At 58.4% G+C, this 20,325-nt stretch overlaps 1 protein-coding gene across 3 annotated transcripts; it reads left to right on the plus strand.

The window, feature by feature from the left end:
• The first annotated feature begins 3,270 nt into the window (after positions 1-3,270).
• GPR143 (G protein-coupled receptor 143) lies at positions 3,271-20,095 on the plus strand. 3 transcript variants are annotated; one of them, XM_059680426.1, is made up of 9 exons: positions 3,271-3,593; positions 8,555-8,664; positions 9,765-9,859; positions 11,329-11,421; positions 12,153-12,262; positions 13,776-13,884; positions 16,936-17,053; positions 18,561-18,804; positions 19,468-19,711. In XM_059680426.1, exons 1-9 carry the CDS (start codon positions 3,326-3,328, stop codon positions 19,560-19,562), a joined length of 1,242 nt encoding a protein of 413 aa, XP_059536409.1. In that variant the 5' UTR covers positions 3,271-3,325; the 3' UTR covers positions 19,563-19,711. The 3 variants fall into 3 exon arrangements, with proteins under 3 accessions (XP_059536409.1, XP_059536410.1, XP_059536411.1); XM_059680427.1 differs by having other exon boundaries at positions 18,561-18,874; positions 19,468-19,585; XM_059680428.1 differs by lacking the exon at positions 18,561-18,804 and having other exon boundaries at positions 19,468-20,095.
• Positions 20,096-20,325: the final 230 nt, after the last annotated feature.

Below are 20,325 nucleotides of genomic sequence, written 5' to 3' on the forward strand. Positions count from 1 at the left end.
ATGATGAGAGAGAATCATGGATCAGCTGCCTCCCGCACGCCCCCTACTGGGGATTGAGCCCACAACCCGGGCCTGTGCCCTGACTGGGAATTGAGCTGTGACCTGCTTCATAGGTTGAAGCTCAACCACTGAGCCACACCGGCCGGGCTGCAGTGTCATCTTGTATTGCTGACCTGTGCGGTACTTCCAGATGTGTCCACCTGTGTATGCCTGTGCACTTCACCTGTTTACCTTTTTGCATATTATTTCACTGTCTCACAAACATGTTTCTGGCATAGTTTTATTTTTTAGGCTAATTTCAAGTTGCCTCTTACTTGTTGGACAGTTAAGAAATGTAGTCTGGCCCTAGCCGGTTTGGCTCAGTGGATAGAGCGTCGGCCTGCAGACTGAAGGGTCCCAGGTTCGATTCCGGTTGAGGACACATGCCCGGGTTGCGGGCTCGAGCCCCAGTGGGGGGCATGCAGGAGGCAGCCGATCAGTGATTTTCATCATTGAGGTTTTCACCTCCCTCTCTGTCTCCCTTCCTCTCTGAAATCAATAAAAATATATTTAAAAAATAAAAATAAAAAATAAAGCCCTAGCCGGTTTGGCTCAGTGGATAGAGCGTGGGCCTGTGGACTGAAGGGTCCCAGGTTTCGATTCTGGTGTAGGGCATGTACGTTGGTTGCGGAAACATCCCCAGTAGGGGGTGTGCAGGAGGCAGCTGATCGATGTTTCTCTCTCATCGATGTTTCTAACTCTCTATCCCTCTCCCTTCCTCTCTGTAAAAAAAATCAATAAAATATATTTTAAAAAAATAACAAATAAAGCATGTCTCTTTAAAAAACAGAAAGAAATGTAGTCTGCTATCCCTCCTTGCGCAGGTCGGCTCCGAGGCCCATTGGTAGCATAGGCCCCTAGCCGATCCTGCCCGTTGGTAAGTTTCCTCCCAAGGTGATCCTGACCAGGGATCGCCTGGCGTCCGCTCCCTTGAACACTGGGCACCACAGCCGCGCAGGGCACACGGCGTGGCACGGGGAGGCAGAGGGGTGTGTGCAGCTCGGGCACAAAGCAGGGACTGCGATGCAGAGACACCTCTGCAAGGATCGGCCGCCCGAACCCTCCGCGTGAGGGCGACACACAGAGGCTCCCTTTCCCTTTTCACGGTTCAAAGCCCGTCCCACCGGCTCCCAGCAGAAGCCGCTGCTGCTTTCCCAGGGCGAAGGGGGAGGAGCCGCGCCGCCCAAAGCAGCCAGCAGGCTGCGCGCTGGCTCAGGCCAGGCGTTGGGGAGCAGTTCCCTGGGGTTTCCCACGGTCTGCGCAAGCGTGTCCCAGGGAAGAGCGGTTCAGGCTTTGCCAACGTCAGTCTGTTCCGGCCTCTGTGAGAGCAGCTGCGGCTCGCAGTGCCGGGCGGGCCCTTTTGAAGTGGCGGCCTTTTGTTCGGGGCTCTGCTTCCCAGCTGGCAGCGCGGGCCTGTCTGCCGTCCCCGGGGACAGGAAGCCGGGTCCCCTGGTCTCCAGGATGAAGGCGCAGGCGCTGAGCCCAGACTCTGCCTCAGCGCCTCAAACTGCAAAGCTGGGGTGGCACTGTGGGTGGCACTGTGGGTGAGCCGGGGGTGGGAGGGCACCCTCAGCGTCTGCGGTCGAGTGTTGACACCTTGCCTAGGTGATGGGAAGAAACCTAGAGAGCCGCCCACTGACTGGGGGCAGAGGGCTTCGGGGCTGCCGATGGACCTACTGAGTTTACTGATGATGAGCAATACAGTAGAGGCATTTGTGTTTTGTTTTTATTGATTTCCAAGAGGAAGGGAGAGGGGGAGAGAGAAAGAGCGATGTGAGAGAAACATGGATCAGCTGCCTCCTGCACGCCCCCTACTGGAGATGGAACCCTGACCTCCTGGTTCATAGGTCGATACTCAACCACTGAGCCTCGCGGGGGCGAGCTGGGTTTTGTTTTTAAACAAAGCTTGGGTTAGTAGACCCATAACCTGGAAGCAGCTCTTTCATTTTCAACCATAAAGAGCTATTTCCTTTTTAAGCTTCACTCTAGGATGCGTATTACTAGTACTGGTATAATTTTGAAACTTTAGTCTGTCTAGAACAGTGGTTCTCAATCTTGGCTGCACATGAGAATCACCTGGGAATCTTTTTAAAATCCTGATTTCTGGGCCTCATCCTCCGGAAATTCTTTCTTTGTTACTCATGTGGCCCCACCCCATCACAAAGAAACAGAATTTCCGGAGGATGAGGCCCAGAAATCAGGATTTTAAAAAGATTCCCAGGTGATTCTAATGTGCAGCCCAGGTTGAGAACCACTGCTCTAGAATCAAGCGTGATTTTTTTTTCTTTTTTTAAAATATATTTTATTGATTTTTTACAGAGAGGAAGGGAGAGGGATAGAGAGTCAGAAACATCGATGAGAGAGAAACATCGATCAGCTGCCTCCTGCACATCCCCCACTGGGGATGTGCCCGCAACCAGGGTACATGCCCTTGACCGGAATCAAACCCGGGACCCTTCAGTCCGCAGGCCAACGCTCTATCCACTGAGCCAAACCGGTTTCGGCAAGCGTGATTTTCAATGTATAGTGAACCATGCAGGCAATTATAGCAGTTAAGAAAGTCTGGATACACTTGAATAACATTCTTTTCTAAACAGAATTACTCTTGGAAGTTCCTTTCAAATGTCAAAAGCGAACCTACACCGCTGAGCTGAGTAATAAATGGAACAGATTTGATGGGGGGGTGAGGTGGGGGGGAGAGAGGGAGAGAGAGAGAGAGAGAGAGTGGTTAGGCCCAGTCTCCCTTTCTTTAAGGTTCATTTGTTGATTTTAAATGCAAACGCTGCTTCTGTGGGCCTGTTTCCTAGAGGGAGGGGAGTGTAGCGATGATAAAGCATTGTTTTCGCGCAGCCCACACCAGTCCCGGTTCCTGGTCGTGTGGTGCCTGTAAACCTTCTGATTACAACGGCAGAGCCCCCTCAGGAGAGATCAGGCTGGAGAGAGAGGCGGGCTTTTCTGGCAGATCAGTTAAGAGAAGATGGAGTTTGGGGGCCTCGCTTCCGCAGAATCCAGTCCCTGGGAGGCTTGGTGAAAGGGGAGAAGGCTGACCCCCGACCTCTGGCGCCCCTCCCCCACCCCCTCCGGATCCAGCATCGCCCTCGTGAGGCCTCGTGGCCTCGCAGAGGCCGCAGGGCCCCCACCGCGCCCGCGCCTTTTCTGCAAACTCCGGACGGGCGGGGGGTAGTGGGGGGAGCCCAGAGCACATGATGCCCCCCGCCGGGCCGGCGCACATGACCCAGGCGGCCCGCGGGTCCCGGCAGACCTGGGCCGCGGCTTCAGCACCGACATGGCCTCCCCGCGCCTCGGGACCTTCTGCTGCCCCACGCGGGACGCCGCCACGCAGCTCGTGCTGGGCTTCCAGCCGCGGGCCTTCAACGCGCTGTGCCTGGGCAGCGGCGCGCTCCGCCTGGCGCTCGGCCTCCTGCAGCTGCTGCCCGGCCGCCGGCCCGCGGCCCCCGCGGGGTCCCTCACCTCCCCGCGGGCTCCGGCTCGCGCCCCCGCGTCCACCCGAATCCTGCGCGCCGCTGTCGCCTGCGACGTGCTCGGCTGCCTGGGTGAGGGGCGCGGCCCCAGGGTGGCCCTGGTCCGGGCACAGTTAGGGCGCGCGGCCCGCGGGGGGGATCTGGTTGGTGCCTGGGTGAGGGCGTGCGGCCCGCGGGGGGGGATCTGGTTGGTGCCTGGGTGAGAGCGTGGCCCGCGGTGGGGGGATCTGGTTGGTGCCTGGGTGAGAGCGTGGCCCGCGGGGGGGATCTGGTTGGTGCCTGGGTGAGAGTGTGGCCCGCGGGGGGGATCTGGTTGGTGCCTGGGTGAGGACGCGCGGCCCGCGGGGGGGATCTGGTTGGTGCCTGGGTGAGGACGCGCGGCCCGCGGGGGGGATCTGGTTGGTGCCTGGGTGAGGGCGCGCGGCCCGCGGGGGGGATCTGGTTGGTGCCTGGGTGAGGGCGCGCGGCCCGCGGGGGGGATCTGGTTGGTGCCTGGGTGAGAGTGTGGCCCGCGGGGGGGATCTGGTTGGTGCCTGGGTGAGAGCGTGGCCCGCGGGGGGGATCTGGTGGGTGCCTGGGTGAGAGCGTGGCCCGCGGGGGGGATCTGGTTGGTGCCTGGGTGAGAGCGTGGCCCGCGGGGGGGATCTGGTTGGTGCCTGGGTGAGAGCGTGGCCCGCGGGGGGGATCTGGTTGGTGCCTGGGTGAGAGTGTGGCCCGCGGGGGGGATCTGGTTGGTGCCTGGGTGGGAGTGTGGCCCGGGGGGGGGATCTGGTTGGTGCCTGGGTGAGAGCGTGGCCCGCGGGTGGGATCTGGTTGGTGCCTGGGTGAGGACGCACGGCCCGCGGGGGGGATCTGGTTGGTGCCTGGGTGAGAGCGTGGCCCGCGGGGGGGATCTGGTTGGTGCCTGGGTGAGGGCGTGGCCCGCGGGGGGGATCTGGTTGGTGCCTGGGTGAGAGCGTGGCCCGCGGGGCGGATCTGGTTGGTGCCTGGGTGAGAGTGTGGCCCGCGGGGGGGATCTGGTTGGTGCCTGGGTGAGAGCGTGGCCCGCGGGGGGGATCTGGTTGGTGCCTGGGTGAGAGCGTGGCCCGCGGGGGGGATCTGGTTGGTGCCTGGGTGAGGACGCGCGGCCCGCGGGGGGGATCTGGTTGGTGCCTGGGTGAGGGCGCGCGGCCCGCGGGGGGGATCTGGTTGGTGCCTGGGTGAGGGCGCGCGGCCCGCGGGGGGGATCTGGTTGGTGCCTGGGTGAGAGCGTGGCCCGCGGGGGGGATCTGGTTGGTGCCTGGGTGAGAGCGTGGCCCGCGGGGGGGGATCTGGTGGGTGCCTGGGTGAGAGCGTGGCCCGCGGGGGGGATCTGGTTGGTGCCTGGGTGAGAGCGTAGCCCGCGGGGGGGGATCTGGTTGGTGCCTGGGTGAGAGCGTGGCCCGCGGGGGGGATCTGGTTGGTGCCTGGGTGAGAGCGTGGCCCGCGGGGGGGGATCTGGTGGGTGCCTGGGTGAGAGCGTGGCCCGCGGGGGGGATCTGGTGGGTGCCTGGGTGAGAGCGTGGCCCGCGGGGGGGATCTGGTTGGTGCCTGGGTGAGAGCGTAGCCCGCGGGGGGGGATCTGGTTGGTGCCTGGGTGAGAGCGTGGCCCGCGGGGGGGATCTGGTTGGTGCCTGGGTGAGAGCGTGGCCCGCGGGGGGGATCTGGTTGGTGCCTGGGTGAGAGTGTGGCCCGCGGGGGGGATCTGGTTGGTGCCTGGGTGAGAGCGTGGCCCGCGGGGGGGATCTGGTTGGTGCCTGGGTGAGAGCGTGGCCCGCGGGGGGGATCTGGTTGGTGCCTGGGTGAGGACGCGCGGCCCGCGGGGGGGATCTGGTTGGTGCCTGGGTGAGGGCGTGGCCCGCGGGTGGGATCTGGTTGGTGCCTGGGTGAGAGCGTGGCCCGTGGGTGGGATCTGGTTGGTGCCTGGGTGAGAGCGTGGCCCGCGGGTGGGATCTGGTTGGTGCCTGGGTGAGGACGCGCGGCCCGCGGGGGGGATCTGGTTGGTGCCTGGGTGAGAGCGTGGCCCGCGGGGGGGATCTGGTTGGTGCCTGGGTGAGAGCGTGGCCCGCGGGGGGGATCTGGTTGGTGCCTGGGTGAGGACGCACGGCCCGCGGGGGGGATCTGGTTGGTGCCTGGGTGAGAGCGTGGCCCGCGGGGGGGATCTGGTTGGTGCCTGGGTGAGGGCGTGGCCCGCGGGGGGGATCTGGTTGGTGCCTGGGTGAGAGCGTGGCCCGCGGGGGGGATCTGGTTGGTGCCTGGGTGAGGGCGTGGCCCGCGGGGGGGATCTGGTTGCTGCCTGGGTGAGAGCGTGGCCCGCGGGTGGGATCTGGTTGGTGCCTGGGTGAGAGTGTGGCCCGCGGGGGGGATCTGGTTGGTGCCTGGGTGAGAGCGTGGCCCGCGGGTGGGATCTGGTTGGTGCCTGGGTGAGGGCGCGCGGCCCGCGGGGGGGATCTGGTTGGTGCCTGGGTGAGGACGCGCGGCCCGCGGGGGGGATCTGGTTGGTGCCTGGGTGAGAGCGTGGCCCGCGGGTGGGATCTGGTTGGTGCCTGGGTGAGAGCGTGGCCCGCGGGGCGGATCTGGTTGGTGCCTGGGTGAGAGCGTGGCCCGCGGGTGGGATCTGGTTGGTGCCTGGGTGAGGGCGCGCGGCCCGCGGGGGGGATCTGGTTGGTGCCTGGGTGAGGACGCGCGGCCCGCGGGGGGGATCTGGTTGGTGCCTGGGTGAGAGCGTGGCCCGCGGGTGGGATCTGGTTGGTGCCTGGGTGAGAGCGTGGCCCGCGGGTGGGATCTGGTTGGTGCCTGGGTGAGAGCGTGGCCCGCGGGTGGGATCTGGTTGGTGCCTGGGTGAGAGCGTGGCCCGCGGGTGGGTTCTGGTTGGTGCCTGGGTGAGAACGTGGCCCGCGGGGCGGATCTGGTTGGTGCCTGGGTGAGGGCGCGCGGCCCGCGGGGGGGATCTGGTTGGTGCCTGGGTGAGGGCGTGGCCCGCGGGGCGGATCTGGTTGGTGCCTGGGTGAGGGCGCGCGGCCCGCGGGGGGGATCTGGTTGGTGCCTGGGTGAGGGCGTGGCCCGCGGGGCGGATCTGGTTGGTGCCTGGGTGAGAGCGTGTCCCGCGGGGGGGATCTGGTTGGTGCCTGGGTGAGGGCGTGGCCCGCGGGGGCGATCTGGTTGGTGCCTGGGTGAGGGCGTGGCCCGCGGGGGGGATCTGGTTGGTGCCTGGGTGAGAGCGTGGCCCGCGGGGGGGATCTGGTTGGTGCCTGGGTGAGAGCGTGGCCCGCGGGGGGGATCTGGTTGTGCCTGGGTGAGAGCGCGGCCCGCGGGGGGGATCTGGTTGGTGCCTGGGTGAGAGCGTGGCCCGCGGGGGGGATCTGGTTGGTGCCTGGGTGAGGGCGTGGCCCGCGGGTGGGATCTGGTTGCTGCCTGGGTGAGGGCGTGCGGCCCGCGGGGGGGATCTGGTTGGTGCCTGGGTGAGGGCGTGGCCCGCGGATTGGATCTGGTTGGTGCCTGGGTGAGCGCGTGGCCCGCGGATTGGATCTGGTTGGTGCCTGGGTGAGAGCGCGTGGCCCGCGGGTGTGATCTGGTTGCTGCCTGGGTGAGAGCGTGGCCCGCGGGGGGGATCTGGTTGCTGCCTGGGTGAGAGCGTGGCCCGCGGGAGGGGGGGGGGTATCTGGTTGCTGCCTGGGTGAGAGCGTGGCCCGCGGGTGGGATCTGGTTGGTGCCTGGGTGAGGGCACGCTTCCTGCGGGGGGGATCTGGTTGGTGCCTGGGTGAGAGCGTGGCCTGCAGGGGGGCAGGGCATCTTCGAGCTCAGGAGCACAGAGAAGGGAGAACCGGTTCCCTGGGGACCGGACAGGAGGACTAGAGGACCCGCCATCGGCGAAACAAGACGGTCCCTAAGAGTTAATGGCCAAGGGCCTTCGCCAGTGTGGCTCAGTGAATAGAGTGTCGCGGGAGGATTGAAGGGTCCCGGGTTTGATTTCGGTCAAGGGCACGTACCTCAGTTGCAGAGGGAACATACAGAAGGCAACCAATCAATATGTCTCTCACATCGATGTTTCTCTCTCTCTCTGTCTCTCCCTCTCCCTTCCACTCTCCCTAAAAATCAATGGGAAAATATCCTGGTGAGGAGCAACAACGACAACAAAAGTTATGTCTGAGGGACATTTGTTTCTAAAAAATACAACCGTGTCTTTGTCGGTTGTGCAGGGGAGCCGGGCCAGGGCCGGGGTGCTGCCCAACCAAGCACCTCGACCTACGCTTGAAGTACGTGTAGTATTTGAGGAGGATTCCATATTGGGTCTAATGGAAATAAAGACTCACAAATAATAAGTGTCGGAAGGAAGTGGTCAACAGCGAATTTGTGAGATTCTTCAGTGCAGATGTAAGAGGATGCAACAAGTTTCTTCCTAAACTTCAAGTGTGCTCTTTCTAACACTCTTTTCTGTATGAATAAGAGTTAACACGGACATTAAAATTATAGCCAAGCCCGAGATGGTGTCACTCAGTGGATAGAGCAGCCTGTGGACTGAAGGGTCCGGGTTCCATTCTGGTCAAGGGCACATGCCCCGGTTGCAGGCTTGATCCCCAGTAGGGGGCGTGCAGGAGGCAGCCAATCAGTGATTCTCCCTCATCATTGATGTTTCTCTCTCTCTCCCTCTCCCTTCCTCTCTGAAATCAATGAAAATATATTATATATATATATATAACTGATTTGCTATTTCCATAATCACTTCTTAATGCCAAGTAAACACAAAATACAGGAACACGCTTATGGCTGATGGTGATTTGTTAGACAGTCCATGCCGGCATGGCTTTGCCACCATCGCAGTTACTCTCTGTGTGCACATCAACATGGGCGTTACTTCCCTCTCTTTCTCCTCCCTTCTTTCTCTCTCCCTTTCTGTCCCATCTGCGAATCAATCTGTCCATCCATCCATCCATCACAGAGCAACAACTCAGCTTTAGATCCACATCAGGATCGGGTAAAAAATGGGCTCATTCTCGCCTCCAATTCCCGCCCAGGTGTCATGGTCCGGGCGGCGGTGTGGCTAGGATTCCCTGATTTTGTTCAGACCATGAATGTGGGGAACGGGACGGACATCTGGCCTGCTGCCTTCTGCGTGGGGAGTGCGGTGAGTGCTTGCCCTCTGTTCGCCCCTCCTCTCTGGCTGAGCTCCTGATGTGCCCTGGTCCTCAAAGAGCCTCCCCACCCCCCCAACCCTCAGACCTAACTCCCTCCCCAGAACTGATGACCAGGGGCCCTGGGATGCGGGCCTCTGTGATTTTAATGTGGCTTCTCCCTCCCTCCCCCTCAGCGCATGCGCATACAGTCCTGCAAGCCTTACCTTAGGCCAGCGGTTTTCAACCTGTGGGTCATGACCCCTTTGGCGGTCGAACGACCCTTTCACAGGGGTCGCCTAAGACCATCCTGCATATCAGATATTTACGTGACGATTCCTAACAGTAGCAACATGACAGTGATGAAGTAGCAACGAAAATCATTTTATGGTTGGGCCACAACATGAGGAACTGTATTTAAAGGGCCAGAAGGTTGAGAACCACTGCCTTAGGCAGAGCCGCAGTCAGAACCAGCTGGCTGAAAGGGAGAGAGAGAGAGAAAGAGAGAAAGAAAGGGAGGGAAAGAGAGAGAGAGAGAGAGAGAGAGAGAGAGAGAGAGAGAGAGAGAGAGAGAGAGAGAGAGAAGAAAAGAAAGCTACTGACTTATTGGCTGCATTTTGCCTAATGAAATATATATATATTTAAATACACATGGCCCACCAAGATAACGTCCAGTGAGTGCTCTCAGCCCACGGAGGCTGCCTGGACCCTCCATTTGTAGAGAATTGTCAGCCCCGCCCCCTCCATGGCTGCCCGCTGCATCCCCGGAGTCTCGCCTCCCCTCCCCTCCCCTCCCATGAGAAGGCCCTTCTGCCTGTCCTGCCCACACCCCTTCGTTCTCAGCAAAAGCACTTCTGGCCCGGAGACCCTATGAGCCCTTGGGCGGTCTACGCCCCACAGCTGAACCCTCAGGGCTCGCGGGGCAGGCGCTGAGCAGACCGGACAGAGGCGCACAGCTGTCCCCGCCACACCGCCCTGGTTTCCAGGCCTGCCCAGTGTGTCCCAGGCTGCCCTGTGCGCCTCCTGACGACAGAGGGCGGCGAGGGTCATCTCTCGCTTGGGGCAGCCTGGCGCTGGGGCCCTGGGGCCCTGATGGCCACCTCCCCGCCCACAGGTGTGGATCCAGCTGCTCTACAGCACCTGCTTCTGGTGGCTGTTCTGCTACGCGGTGGACGCCTACCTGGTGATCCGGAGGTCGTCGGGACTGAGGTAGGCAGAGGAGGGGGGCCCGCTCTGGTGCCCTGGCCCCGGGAAAGGTGTGCCGCCATTTAGCCAGGTCTCATCGCCAGACAGACACCTGCAGCCTCACCGAGGACAGCCCCTCCCCTTTGAGCCTGACACCCACCTCGGTTGCAGGCCGATCCCCGGTCCAGTGCGGGAGGAGTGGTGTGTGCAGGAGGCAACCCGTGGATATGTCTCTCTCACATCAGTGTTTCTCTCTGTGTCTCCCCTCCTCCCTTCCACTCTCTCTGAAAATCAGTGGGAAGATATCCTCGGGTGAGGATTAACAACAAGATCCACTGTCTTGTAGTGAATTATTCCCGGAATTGTGCCGCCATCACCATCATCTAGTTTATGACGCTTTAACCCCCCCGCCCTCCCCCCCCAGTGTCTGTGCTGGTTAGTAGTCACTGTCCGTCCATTCTCCCCTCTCCTCAGCCCCCCACAGCTCCTAATCTACTCTCTGTGCCTAGATCTGCCTGTTCTGGACGTTTCTCATAAATGGAATTACACGCTATACAACCTTTTGTGTCGGCTTCTTAAACTTTGCATAACATTTCCAAGGTGTGTCCACGCTGTAGCATCTATCAGCGCTTCATTCCTGTTCGTTGCTGAGTAATATTCCACTGCAGGGCCGTGGGCACTTTATCCGTTTATCACTGATGGGCATGGAGGGGGTGCCATTGTGTGGCGATTAGGAATAGAGCTGCAGTGACATGTGGACGCAAGTGCTTGTGAGGACGTGCGTTTTGTGCTCATCCCAGGGCGGAAGCCCCCGACCATCGTGTCCCTGAGTATAACCGCGTCAGGAGCTGCTGCGCTGCTTTCCGCGAGGTGCGCCCTGTGCTTTCTCAGCAGCTGGGAGCGCTGGCTCTGCGTTCCCGCGTCTGTGCTAACGACACGTGTTACTTTCTGTGCATGTGTGTGGCTTTGAGAGTGTCAGCCCTCCTGGTGTGCGCAGTGCTATCTCACTGTGGCGTTGGTTGGTTTGGTTTGTTTTGTGTTGGAATCCTCACCCTGGCTCAGACAACTGGATATTGACATTAAAAAGAATAAAGGTAGGCCTTTTCCTCACCTACACAAAGCAGTTCTTCCACTCTCTCTAAAAAGTGTAAGAGCGAGGGAAAGACAGAGAAACATTGATGTGAGAGAAACACACCGATGGGTTGCCTCCTGCAGGCACCCTGACCAGGGCTCAGGCTGGGGAGGAGCCTGCAACCGAGGTACGTGCCCTTGACCGGAATCGAACTCGGGACCCTTCGGTCCACAGGCCGATGCTCCAACCACTGAGCAACCGGCCAGGGTAAAATGGTTCTGTTTTATGAACTCCACCCCAGTAAAAAGAACAGCCGAGGGACCAACTAAGGCCACTCCTTGCCCGAGTGGGGAGCGCGGGCGTGGCCGGCGCCGCTGGGCCTCCCTGGCTGCGCAGCTGAGGCGGCTCTCTCCTCTCCTAGCATCATCCTGCTCTACCACCTCATGGCCTGGGGCCTGGCCGTGCTGCTCAGCGCCGAGGGGGTGCTCATGCTCTACCACCCGTCCCTGTCCAGGTGAGGCAGCCGGAAAGACGGCGCCACTTCCCCACCCGGTGCTCTGCGTCCCCCTCTGGCTCCTCCAACACCAGAGCCTTAGTCTTCCTGTCACTCCTCCTTCCCAGCCCCCAGCTCTTCCCCTCTCACCTCCCGCACCCCCTCCCACCTGCCCCTCCCCCTCCCCCTGCTTCTCTCCTTCCTCCTTGGGCCTGAGCAGTCCTCTCCCCTTGGCCTTCACTTCTCCCCGCCTCTGCCATTTCCCTCTGCCTTATGCATCTCTCCCCTGGTGAGCTCCTCCCGTGGGAGCACACCTGCGTGGCACCCAGCACGCCACAGGTGTCCCCGAGCCAACGGGAACCCCGTCCCTCTCCCTGGGAAGAGCCACAGAATGATGGCTCCCATGAACCTTGAGAACCGGCATCCACTGGCCGGCTCCCTGAGCGGCCTTGTCCCCGTGGACTGTGCGATTTTCCCGTGAGCAGAGACTGGGGGGTGGGGGTTGGAATCCACCACCAGGGTCCTTTCTATTCTCTCCGTTTCCGGGGGGAACTGCGGAGGCCCCAGCAGGCAGCCCCGGTGGCCCGATCCACCTCCTTGCCAGCAACTCTGCAGTCCCCCAGCCTGCGCTGCTGTCAGGTTTCCTGGGGGCAGAGGCGGAAGGAATCCGGTATCTCCCCTCTGGCCTTCCTGCCTCGTTCCCAGCTGAGCGGCGTCCCCAGAATAACTCGGGGCGGGGGGCCCTCTGGCAGGTGCGAGCGGGGCTTGGAGCACGCCATCCCGCACTACATCAGCGCCTACCTGCCGCTGCTGCTCGTCCTGCTGGCCAACCCCATCCTGTTCGGCAAGACGGTGACGGCAGGTAAGGACAGCAGCGCCCACGTGGTGGCCTGGGGTCCGGATCGTGACACGTGCTGTCCTTCTGGAATGATCCGGGGCGCTGACCTCACCCATCGTCCTCTGAGACAGAAGCAGGATATAGGGGGGCAGTGAGCAGCTGTGTACACCAGGGAGCAAGCCGCCGTGGCCATGGCTGCACACGTCCTTGGCCAGCGTCCCCTCCAGGCAGCACCTGCCGGCTTCCCGCCCACCTGGGCTCCCCTGGCCGCCCCGCTGTGGCCTGGAGACGGAGCAGCTGGGAAACTGGAGGGAGGCCGGAGCAGAAGGGAGGGGGTGAGGGCCCGAGGGCCTGCTTCCTCCTAGAATGCACTTGGCCCCCGTCTGGTCTCAGCCGAGCAGGAGGCAGGAGGCAGGAGGCAGAGCACAGGAGATGAGTCCTGTGGCGCGAGGCCGGCTGAGAGTGGCCGTGGTCAGCAGGACGCACTGGGAAGGCATCTGGGCTGGGGCTGGGGCTTCATCCCCCCCGCCCATCCCCTCCCCACGGCTCCGCCTCCCCACGGGAATCTCACCCACAGAGTGAGAACCAGGGCGGCCATGATGGAGAACTTGAAACGTGTTTTTAAAATCCTCACCAGAAGATATTTTCCATTTGATCTCCAGAGAGACTGGAAGGGAGAGAGAGGGGGAGAAACATGGATGTGTGTGGCGGGCCAGCACGGCCATGGCATACTCAGCCCCAGGGCGCCTTATGTGCCAGCCAGCTCAGCCAGGTTCGGTGAGCCTGAGAGGGGGCGGTGAAGGATGGAGAAAAGACAGACAAGAGAAGGAAGCTGGGTCTGGGTGGGACGCTGTCCTCTCTGGTGGAGAGCTAGTGACAGCGCCACGGACTACAAGCCAAGTCTTTATTTTATAGCAGATGCCACGAGGCAAAGTCAGGGCGTGGTCAAGATGTTTACAGCATTCTTGTGGGTTTCGACCCTACTCAACTACATGCACCTGAACTCTATCAAGCCCACACCACTCAGGCACGTGGGCCACGTGTTCGGACCGTAGGTTCACGCTCACAACTACAGCTGTTGGCTATAATTGTGCTGGGAGGGCCCTGCCCTCCAAGCTGGGACTTGCACGTGGCCGTGAGGGGACTGTGCCCTCTCCTTGGTCCGAGGCTTGAACCTGTCCGAACATTGCAGCCGCTCCCCACAGATGTGAGAGAGACACATTGAGTGGTTGCCTCCCACACGCACCCTGACCAGGGCCTGGGATAGAACTTGCAACCCAGGGAAGTGCCCTTGGCCAGGAATTGAACCTGTGACCTGTGGACCAACTCTCTGTCCACTGAGCAATGCCAGCTAGGGCTCATTGTTATCACAGAAAATGTAAATCTTTAAAACGTAGCTCCTGAACTAGTAAAACTCAAAGTCCGGTTTCATCAGCGCTGGGACGGAGGTCACCAGGTCGCGTGAGATGTTCCCATTGGGCTCTGCTCCAGGGCTCCCTGCCTCATCCTGAGCATCGCGCATGCCCTCTCTCCACAGTGGCCTCGTTACTAAAAGGGAGACAAGGTGTCTACACGGAGAAGGAGAGGCGGATGGGAGCCATGATCAAGACCCGATTCTTCAAGATCATGCTGGTTGTCGTTGTCTGGTAACCTGTCTTCTGCTCCTGTACTGGTCACTGGGAAGGGACATGCAGGCCCCTGGCCAATTTGCTTGTCCACGAGGGACCTGAGAGTTCTAGAGGAAGGAGTCTTTATATATATATATATATATAAATATATATATATATATATATATGTATATATATATATATATATAAATATATATATATATATATATTTTATTGATTTCAGAGAGGAAAGGAGAGGGAGAGAGATAGAAACACCAATGATGAGAGAGAATCATTGATTGGCTGCCTCCTGCGCGCCCCCTACTGGGGAGGAGCCCGAAACCCAGGCATATGCTCTTTTTTTTTTTTTTTTGATTGATTTCAGAGAGGAAGGGAGAGGGAGAGAGATACTGAAACATCACTGATGAGAGAGAATCATGGACCGGCGGCCTCCTGCACGCCCCCCACTGGGTATCGAGCCTGCAACCTGGGCGTGTGCCCTTGCCAGGAATTAAACCCGGGATCCTTCAGTCCGCAGGGTGACGCTCTACCCATTGAGCCAAACTGGCTAGGGCTAGGCATATGCTCTTGACCAGAACAAATCCTGGACCCTTTAGTCCTCAGGCCGCCCCTCTATCCACTGAGCCACACCAGCCAGGGCCCAAGGAAGGAGTCTTTGGAGAGGAAACCTTTGGCTCTGGGCTAGCGGCCCTTCGAGGAAATGCGCGCAGGACAGAAGGCAAGTCCACAGCCCCTCAGCCTCTGCAAAGAGTCAGATGGGACGGGAAGCCCTTAGAACACAACCCCGGCTTCACAATCCCAGCCCCAGCATCTGGGTGCCCCCTGCCAGGTTACCATGGAAACACAGCATTGGCCCTGCCTTCTCAGTCCACCCACTCGTGTCAGTCTTGGCACCAGCTGCCAGTATCTAAGAAGCTCCAAGGGCGAGGGCACAGCTTTGGTGGGACCCGTCAGAGCTCAGGCCAGAAGGGTAGAGAGCACTTTCTCTCTCCTCAGTTTCCCCCCCGCAGGCCTTCTGCCCAACGTGGACGCTTTGAAATAGACCTGTGTTGCCCTGGCTGGTGTGGCTCAGTGGATAGCGCATCAGCCTGTGGACTGAAGAGTCACGGGTTTGATTCTGGTCAAGGGCACATGCCTGGGTTGCGGGCTCAATCCCTCATAGGGGGTGTGCAGGAGGCAGCCGATCCATGATTCTCTCTCATCATTGATGTTTCTCTCTCTCCCTCTCCCTTCCTCTCTGAAATCAATAAAAATGTATTTTTAAAAAAAGAGAGAGAGAGAGAAATAGACCTGTGCCCCATGCACGGCAGCAGGTTACAATCAGAAAACCGATTCACCTAACTCAGCAGATACTGCAGGCAGGCCTGATGGCAGCTGGATGGCTTGGCTTCCTGGCCCTACGGGGCACATTAAGGTTCAACCATGAAATTCCAGCAAAGGTAGTCAGTTACCATTCTTGTTGTGTTTATGCAAACATCAGGATAAATTAATCTTGATTTGGCTTTTTGATAGCCATGGAGGAATTTTAAGAAGAAAAATCCTATTTCAATAGAAGTTGTTAAATCTAAAATGGTTTCTTTCCCTTCCACCGGACCATTTGTTAAGCGTATAGGGATAGTTCAGTTGATAGTTCTGTGTGCCCACTACGGGTCTCTAGCAATGGTGAAATAGAAATGAAGTCCGTCTCATGATTGAGCCGGAAGTTCCAAGACAAAGGGGGGAATGAAAGGGCGAGGACTACGCCCTCCACCTTGCCCCAGGGTAAGGGCTATGCCCTCCATCTTACCTTGGCCATGTGCTCAGCAAGGCTTCTTCCCAGAAGCCAAGCCTCTGCTAGCCACACCCAGGACTTCTTTAAACTAACCAATGACAATCAAGGGAAGTCGCCATAGATATGACCACATCCTGTGTAACAAGACACCGACTTGCGCCTGGCCAATCGGCAGGGCCCACAGTCCTTTCTCCTCCCCTTACCCCAACCCCCTATAAAACCTCTCTCCACACAGAGTTTTCCCTCTCTCGGCCACTTGGCTTGCCGTTGTGTCGGTGAGTGTGGTGGACGGGGAGCTCAAGCTAGCTTGAAATGAAGGACTCTTTGCTTTTGCATCGGACTCGCTGGCTCCCTGGTGGGCCCTTGGGAATCTTGAAATCTGGGCACAACAGTCACCTCCTCAGGGAGCTCTTCTCCAAGGAGCTCTGGGCCCGAGATAAGAACACAGATAACAGGGGCACCACCAGGGGCCGCTCTCCACCCGCAGTGACCTCCTCTACCTTCAGACTCAAAACAAGTAGAGCATTTTTCTCTCCCACTTCGCAGTACATAAAAGTGCCCACTAGGTGGGGATAAAGTGAAAAAAAAGAAAGAAAACCCTTAGCTGCCGCAAAGCAACGTGTCCCAGGCGGGCCTGCCTTTGTGGGCGTGGCCACTCATGTGATGCCAGGAGGCTCTGGCACTGCGAGGGGAGGCATCATTATTTCTCTTAAAGCCTCACGAGCTGGCCTTGCCCGTCTCACTGCCTCCCAACAATCACATCAAAACATTCGGACATCAGCCCTAGCCCGTGTGGCCCAGTGGATAGAGCGTCGGCCTGTGGACCAATGAGCCCCAGGTTCCATTCCGGTCAAGGGCATGTACCTGGGTTGCAGGCTCCTCCTTGGCCCAGGCCCTGGTCGGGGCTCATGCTGGATGCTTGTCTCTGTCTTTCCTCTCTTCCACTCTCTCTGAAGATCAATGGAAAAATATCCTCGGGTGAGGATTAAAACAAAAACAAACAAACAAACAAAACATCTGAACATAAATCAGATAAGGTTTGCTTTGGTCTTGGTCCAAACCATATGCCACGCTTCGAACGAAGACCAACTTTGGGTTGATGGAGGGTTTGTCTGTCTCTGCGTGGGCCGGGGAAGCAGCTGTGGGTCTTCTGTCAAATTCTGATGGGGGGCAGTGCTTGCGGCCACCCCCGGAGGACCGTGAGCTCTGGGGAGACGCGCCCCCTGCCCCCAGTGCGTAAGCACACCCTCTGCGGCTGATGTCCTCACCGGGCGGGCGGGCCATTGTCTTTCTCACAGTTGGTTGTCGAACATCATCAATGAAAGCCTTCTCTTCTATCTGGAGATGCAACCGGACATCAACGGAGGCGCTTTGAAATATGTCAGAAATGCGGCCAAGACCACGTGGTTTATTATGGTAGGTCAATCCTGATTTTAAATTTTCCTCTTGCAAAATAAAACCCAGCCCTGGCCCATGTGACTCGGTTGGTTGAGCGTCATCCCTGCACCGAAAGATGCGGGTTCCATTCCTGCTCAGGGCACATGCCCAGGAGGGGCGTGCAGGAGGCAGCCTGTCTCTGTTTCTCTTTTATTGATGTTTCTCTCTCTCTTCTTTGCCCCGAACCGTGGGACAACAACGGGGGAATGAAGAGACACCCTAGGAGAATGAAACAAACAAGGGACACGAAAGAATGGAGGCAAGACAGTGCTCTGATCAAGTCTCAAACTTTATTTTCACAGCGGCAGGATATATACTGTTTTAGGAACGGGGGGTGGGTAAAGGGGTCTATGGGCAGTAACCTATTACTAGAGATTTATTAGGCTCCTGATGGTTGTGCTTATCAGCGGAGATGTGTGATTTAGCAGGCTCCGGATGGCTGTGTGTTTATCAGTGGAGATGTGTGATTTAGCGGCTGTGTGAGGGTAGTTTATCTTTTAACTGCTGGCCAAATTGCAAGACACAGGTGGTTTCTGGTAATTAGGAGTTTCTGGAGGAACCAGAAACTTAAAGTTCTTAAGATGGCTTTGTCTAAGCCAATATCTCTAATGGCTCCCAACACTTCTTCTCTCTGAAATGAATGTAAAAATACGTTTTAAAAGATTATAAATGTAGCCCTGGCCGGTTTGGCTCAGTGTGTCTCTCTCATGTCGATGTTTTTTTTCTTTCCGCTCTCTCTGGAAATCAATGGAAAAAATATCCTCTGGTAAGGATTAAAAATATATATATAAACATAAAAAATTATACTAAATACAGCTACATAATAACACACATCAAAATATATTGGCTAGAAATACACGCGATGGTCAAGTGGAAGCACATGGGTACCCCCCCCGCCCCCCGCTTCCGTTAGATTGCGTTTATAATAAAGACACAAACACGGGCCGGGCCCGTGGCTCAGTGGTTGAGCATCAACCTATGAACCGGGAGGTCACGATTGGATTCCTGGTCAGGGCCCAGGCCCAGGTTGCAGGCTCAATCCCCAGTGTGGGGCGTGCAGGAAGCAGCCGATCTATGATTCTCTCTCATCATTGATGTTTCTCTCTCTCTCTGTCTCTCTCCCTTCCTCTCTGACATCCATAAAAATATTTTTAAAAATACAAACAGGAGCTCTCAGTGGAAAAATACACGATGTCCTACACAGACTTGATTTTGATGGCGCTTCAAAATCGGAGGAAATCTGATTGGCAAGGACTTGAAAGCAAGACCAGCGCTCCTGCCTCCTCCGGGCTGTGCCTGGCAGTGGCTTGGTGCCTTGGCTCAGGTCTTGTGTGGGTACCGCACAGAAGTGAGGACTGGTTCCCTGCCCCCGGTGGCCTCAGGAGTCTGCGACATCAACCCGCTCGGCCACTCCAGGCGAGGCCAGCAGGGGGCGCGCCGCCTGCTGCCCGCACTCACCTCACCACGGTCTCCCTGTCCCCTCCAGGGCATACTGAATCCCGCCCAAGGGTTCCTCTTGTCGCTGGCCTTCTACGGCTGGACCGGATGCCGCCTGGACTTGCAGTCTCCCAGGAAGGAGATCCAGTGGGAGCCCATGACCAGCTCGGCCGCCGAGCGGGCCTGCCCCACCCACCGGGGCCCCTGCGCGCCTGGTGACAGCCCCGCTTCCAGGAAGGTGGCACGTGTGGGTGGGCACACGTCGGACGAGGCCCTGAGCATGTTGTCTGGAGGTGAGGCCCCGGCTGCGAGGCAGGCGAGCTGCGGGGTCCAGGGCTCCCCCAAGGCCCGTCAGCAACCAAGGTGAGGTGGGATGGAGGTGGTGCCTGTCACCTCCCTCACGCCCGTCGGGGTGTACATGGAACGTCACAGTGCCCCATACTGATGCCAGTCTTGTAGTTGCTCATCTGCCTCTCCTTTCAGCATTTAAAAATATATATTTCTGATTTCAGAGAGGAAGGGGGAGGGAGAGAGAGAAACACCAATGATGAGAGAATCATGGATCGGCTGCCTCCTGCACGCTCCCTACTGGGGATCAAGCCCACAACCTAGACATGTGCCCTTGACCGGAATCAGACCTGGGACCCTTCAGTCCGCAGGCCAATGCTCTATCCACTGAGCCAAACCGGCTAGGGCAAGACCTTTGCTTTCATTCTACTGATAACCCACTGCTCTCCCCCCAAACCACGTGGCGTCATCCACGAAAGGACCACTCGGAGGTGTCTGAGTTTGACAGAAGGGGGTCTCCCTCTCGTGGGGCACCTCCTGGAGTTGAGCGCAGGCGGCCAGGCAGCCACCACACGCACTGTGATCTCGTCCACGAACACGTTGCTGAAGCTCATGTAACGCCTCCCAGGACATGACACCATCACAGCCTTCTCTCTTTTCCCCTCCAGGGTCTGATGCCAGCACAATCGAAATCCATATTGCAAGCGGGTCCCGCCAGGCGAATGAGGTTGAAGGTGTTCCCAAAATCCAGGGAGACCTGTGAGAGAGAAGGGGCCCAGCCCCCATCCTCCGCTCTACAGCCCTTGTTCCTCAGAAGTGTTCTCACCTTCCCAGCGCCTCTGTCAAGGTGTCCCTCCCCCCAGGCTCACTCTCATCACCATGTCAGAGCATCTTCCCGAGGGTCCTCTTTGTGAAGAGAAGCGACGTGCGTGCCCTTGGGAATGGAAGAGTGCCTTGTAGGCCAGTGATTTCTGACCTCTGCGCCACAGGAATATGTACAACACGCAGTACCTGACTGTTTAGTCAGGGGCGCCACCCCTTTCCCTTAGTTTGTCAAATTAAAGAAATGACAACAGCGAACACAATAGCCGTCGGGTGTCATTGAATCAAAAGTATGGCTATTTTCTTTGTCAGATGGGCAAAATATATATTTTGGGGGGTTGCCACCGAATTTTATGTGCCACAAGATGAAAAGGTTAAATATCACTGTTCCAGACCAAATGCTCAGCAGCATCTGTACACACTGTAATGTAATGCCACGTCCAAGTCCCTGGGAAAGTTAATAAAGTCATTGAAACCAGGCTCCCAGTCTGGCTTGGGTTCCTTCTGAACAGCACTCCTAGCAAATGCTCTTGGGTAAAGTTATTGATGATGCCAGGAGGGCAGCCAAGTGGAGAAGCAGCTGAGGTGCAGGGCATGTGGATGGGCTGCGCTGCATGTTCTTCATGCACCACCAGATGGCGCAGAAGAGGCAGCTCGCATCAGGAATACAGCCTTTGGTCCCAACATAGGGCTGCCTGTTCTTC

This window comes from Myotis daubentonii, chromosome X (assembly GCF_963259705.1).
Source record: "Myotis daubentonii chromosome X, mMyoDau2.1, whole genome shotgun sequence".
Classification (NCBI taxonomy): Eukaryota; Metazoa; Chordata; class Mammalia; order Chiroptera; family Vespertilionidae; genus Myotis; species Myotis daubentonii.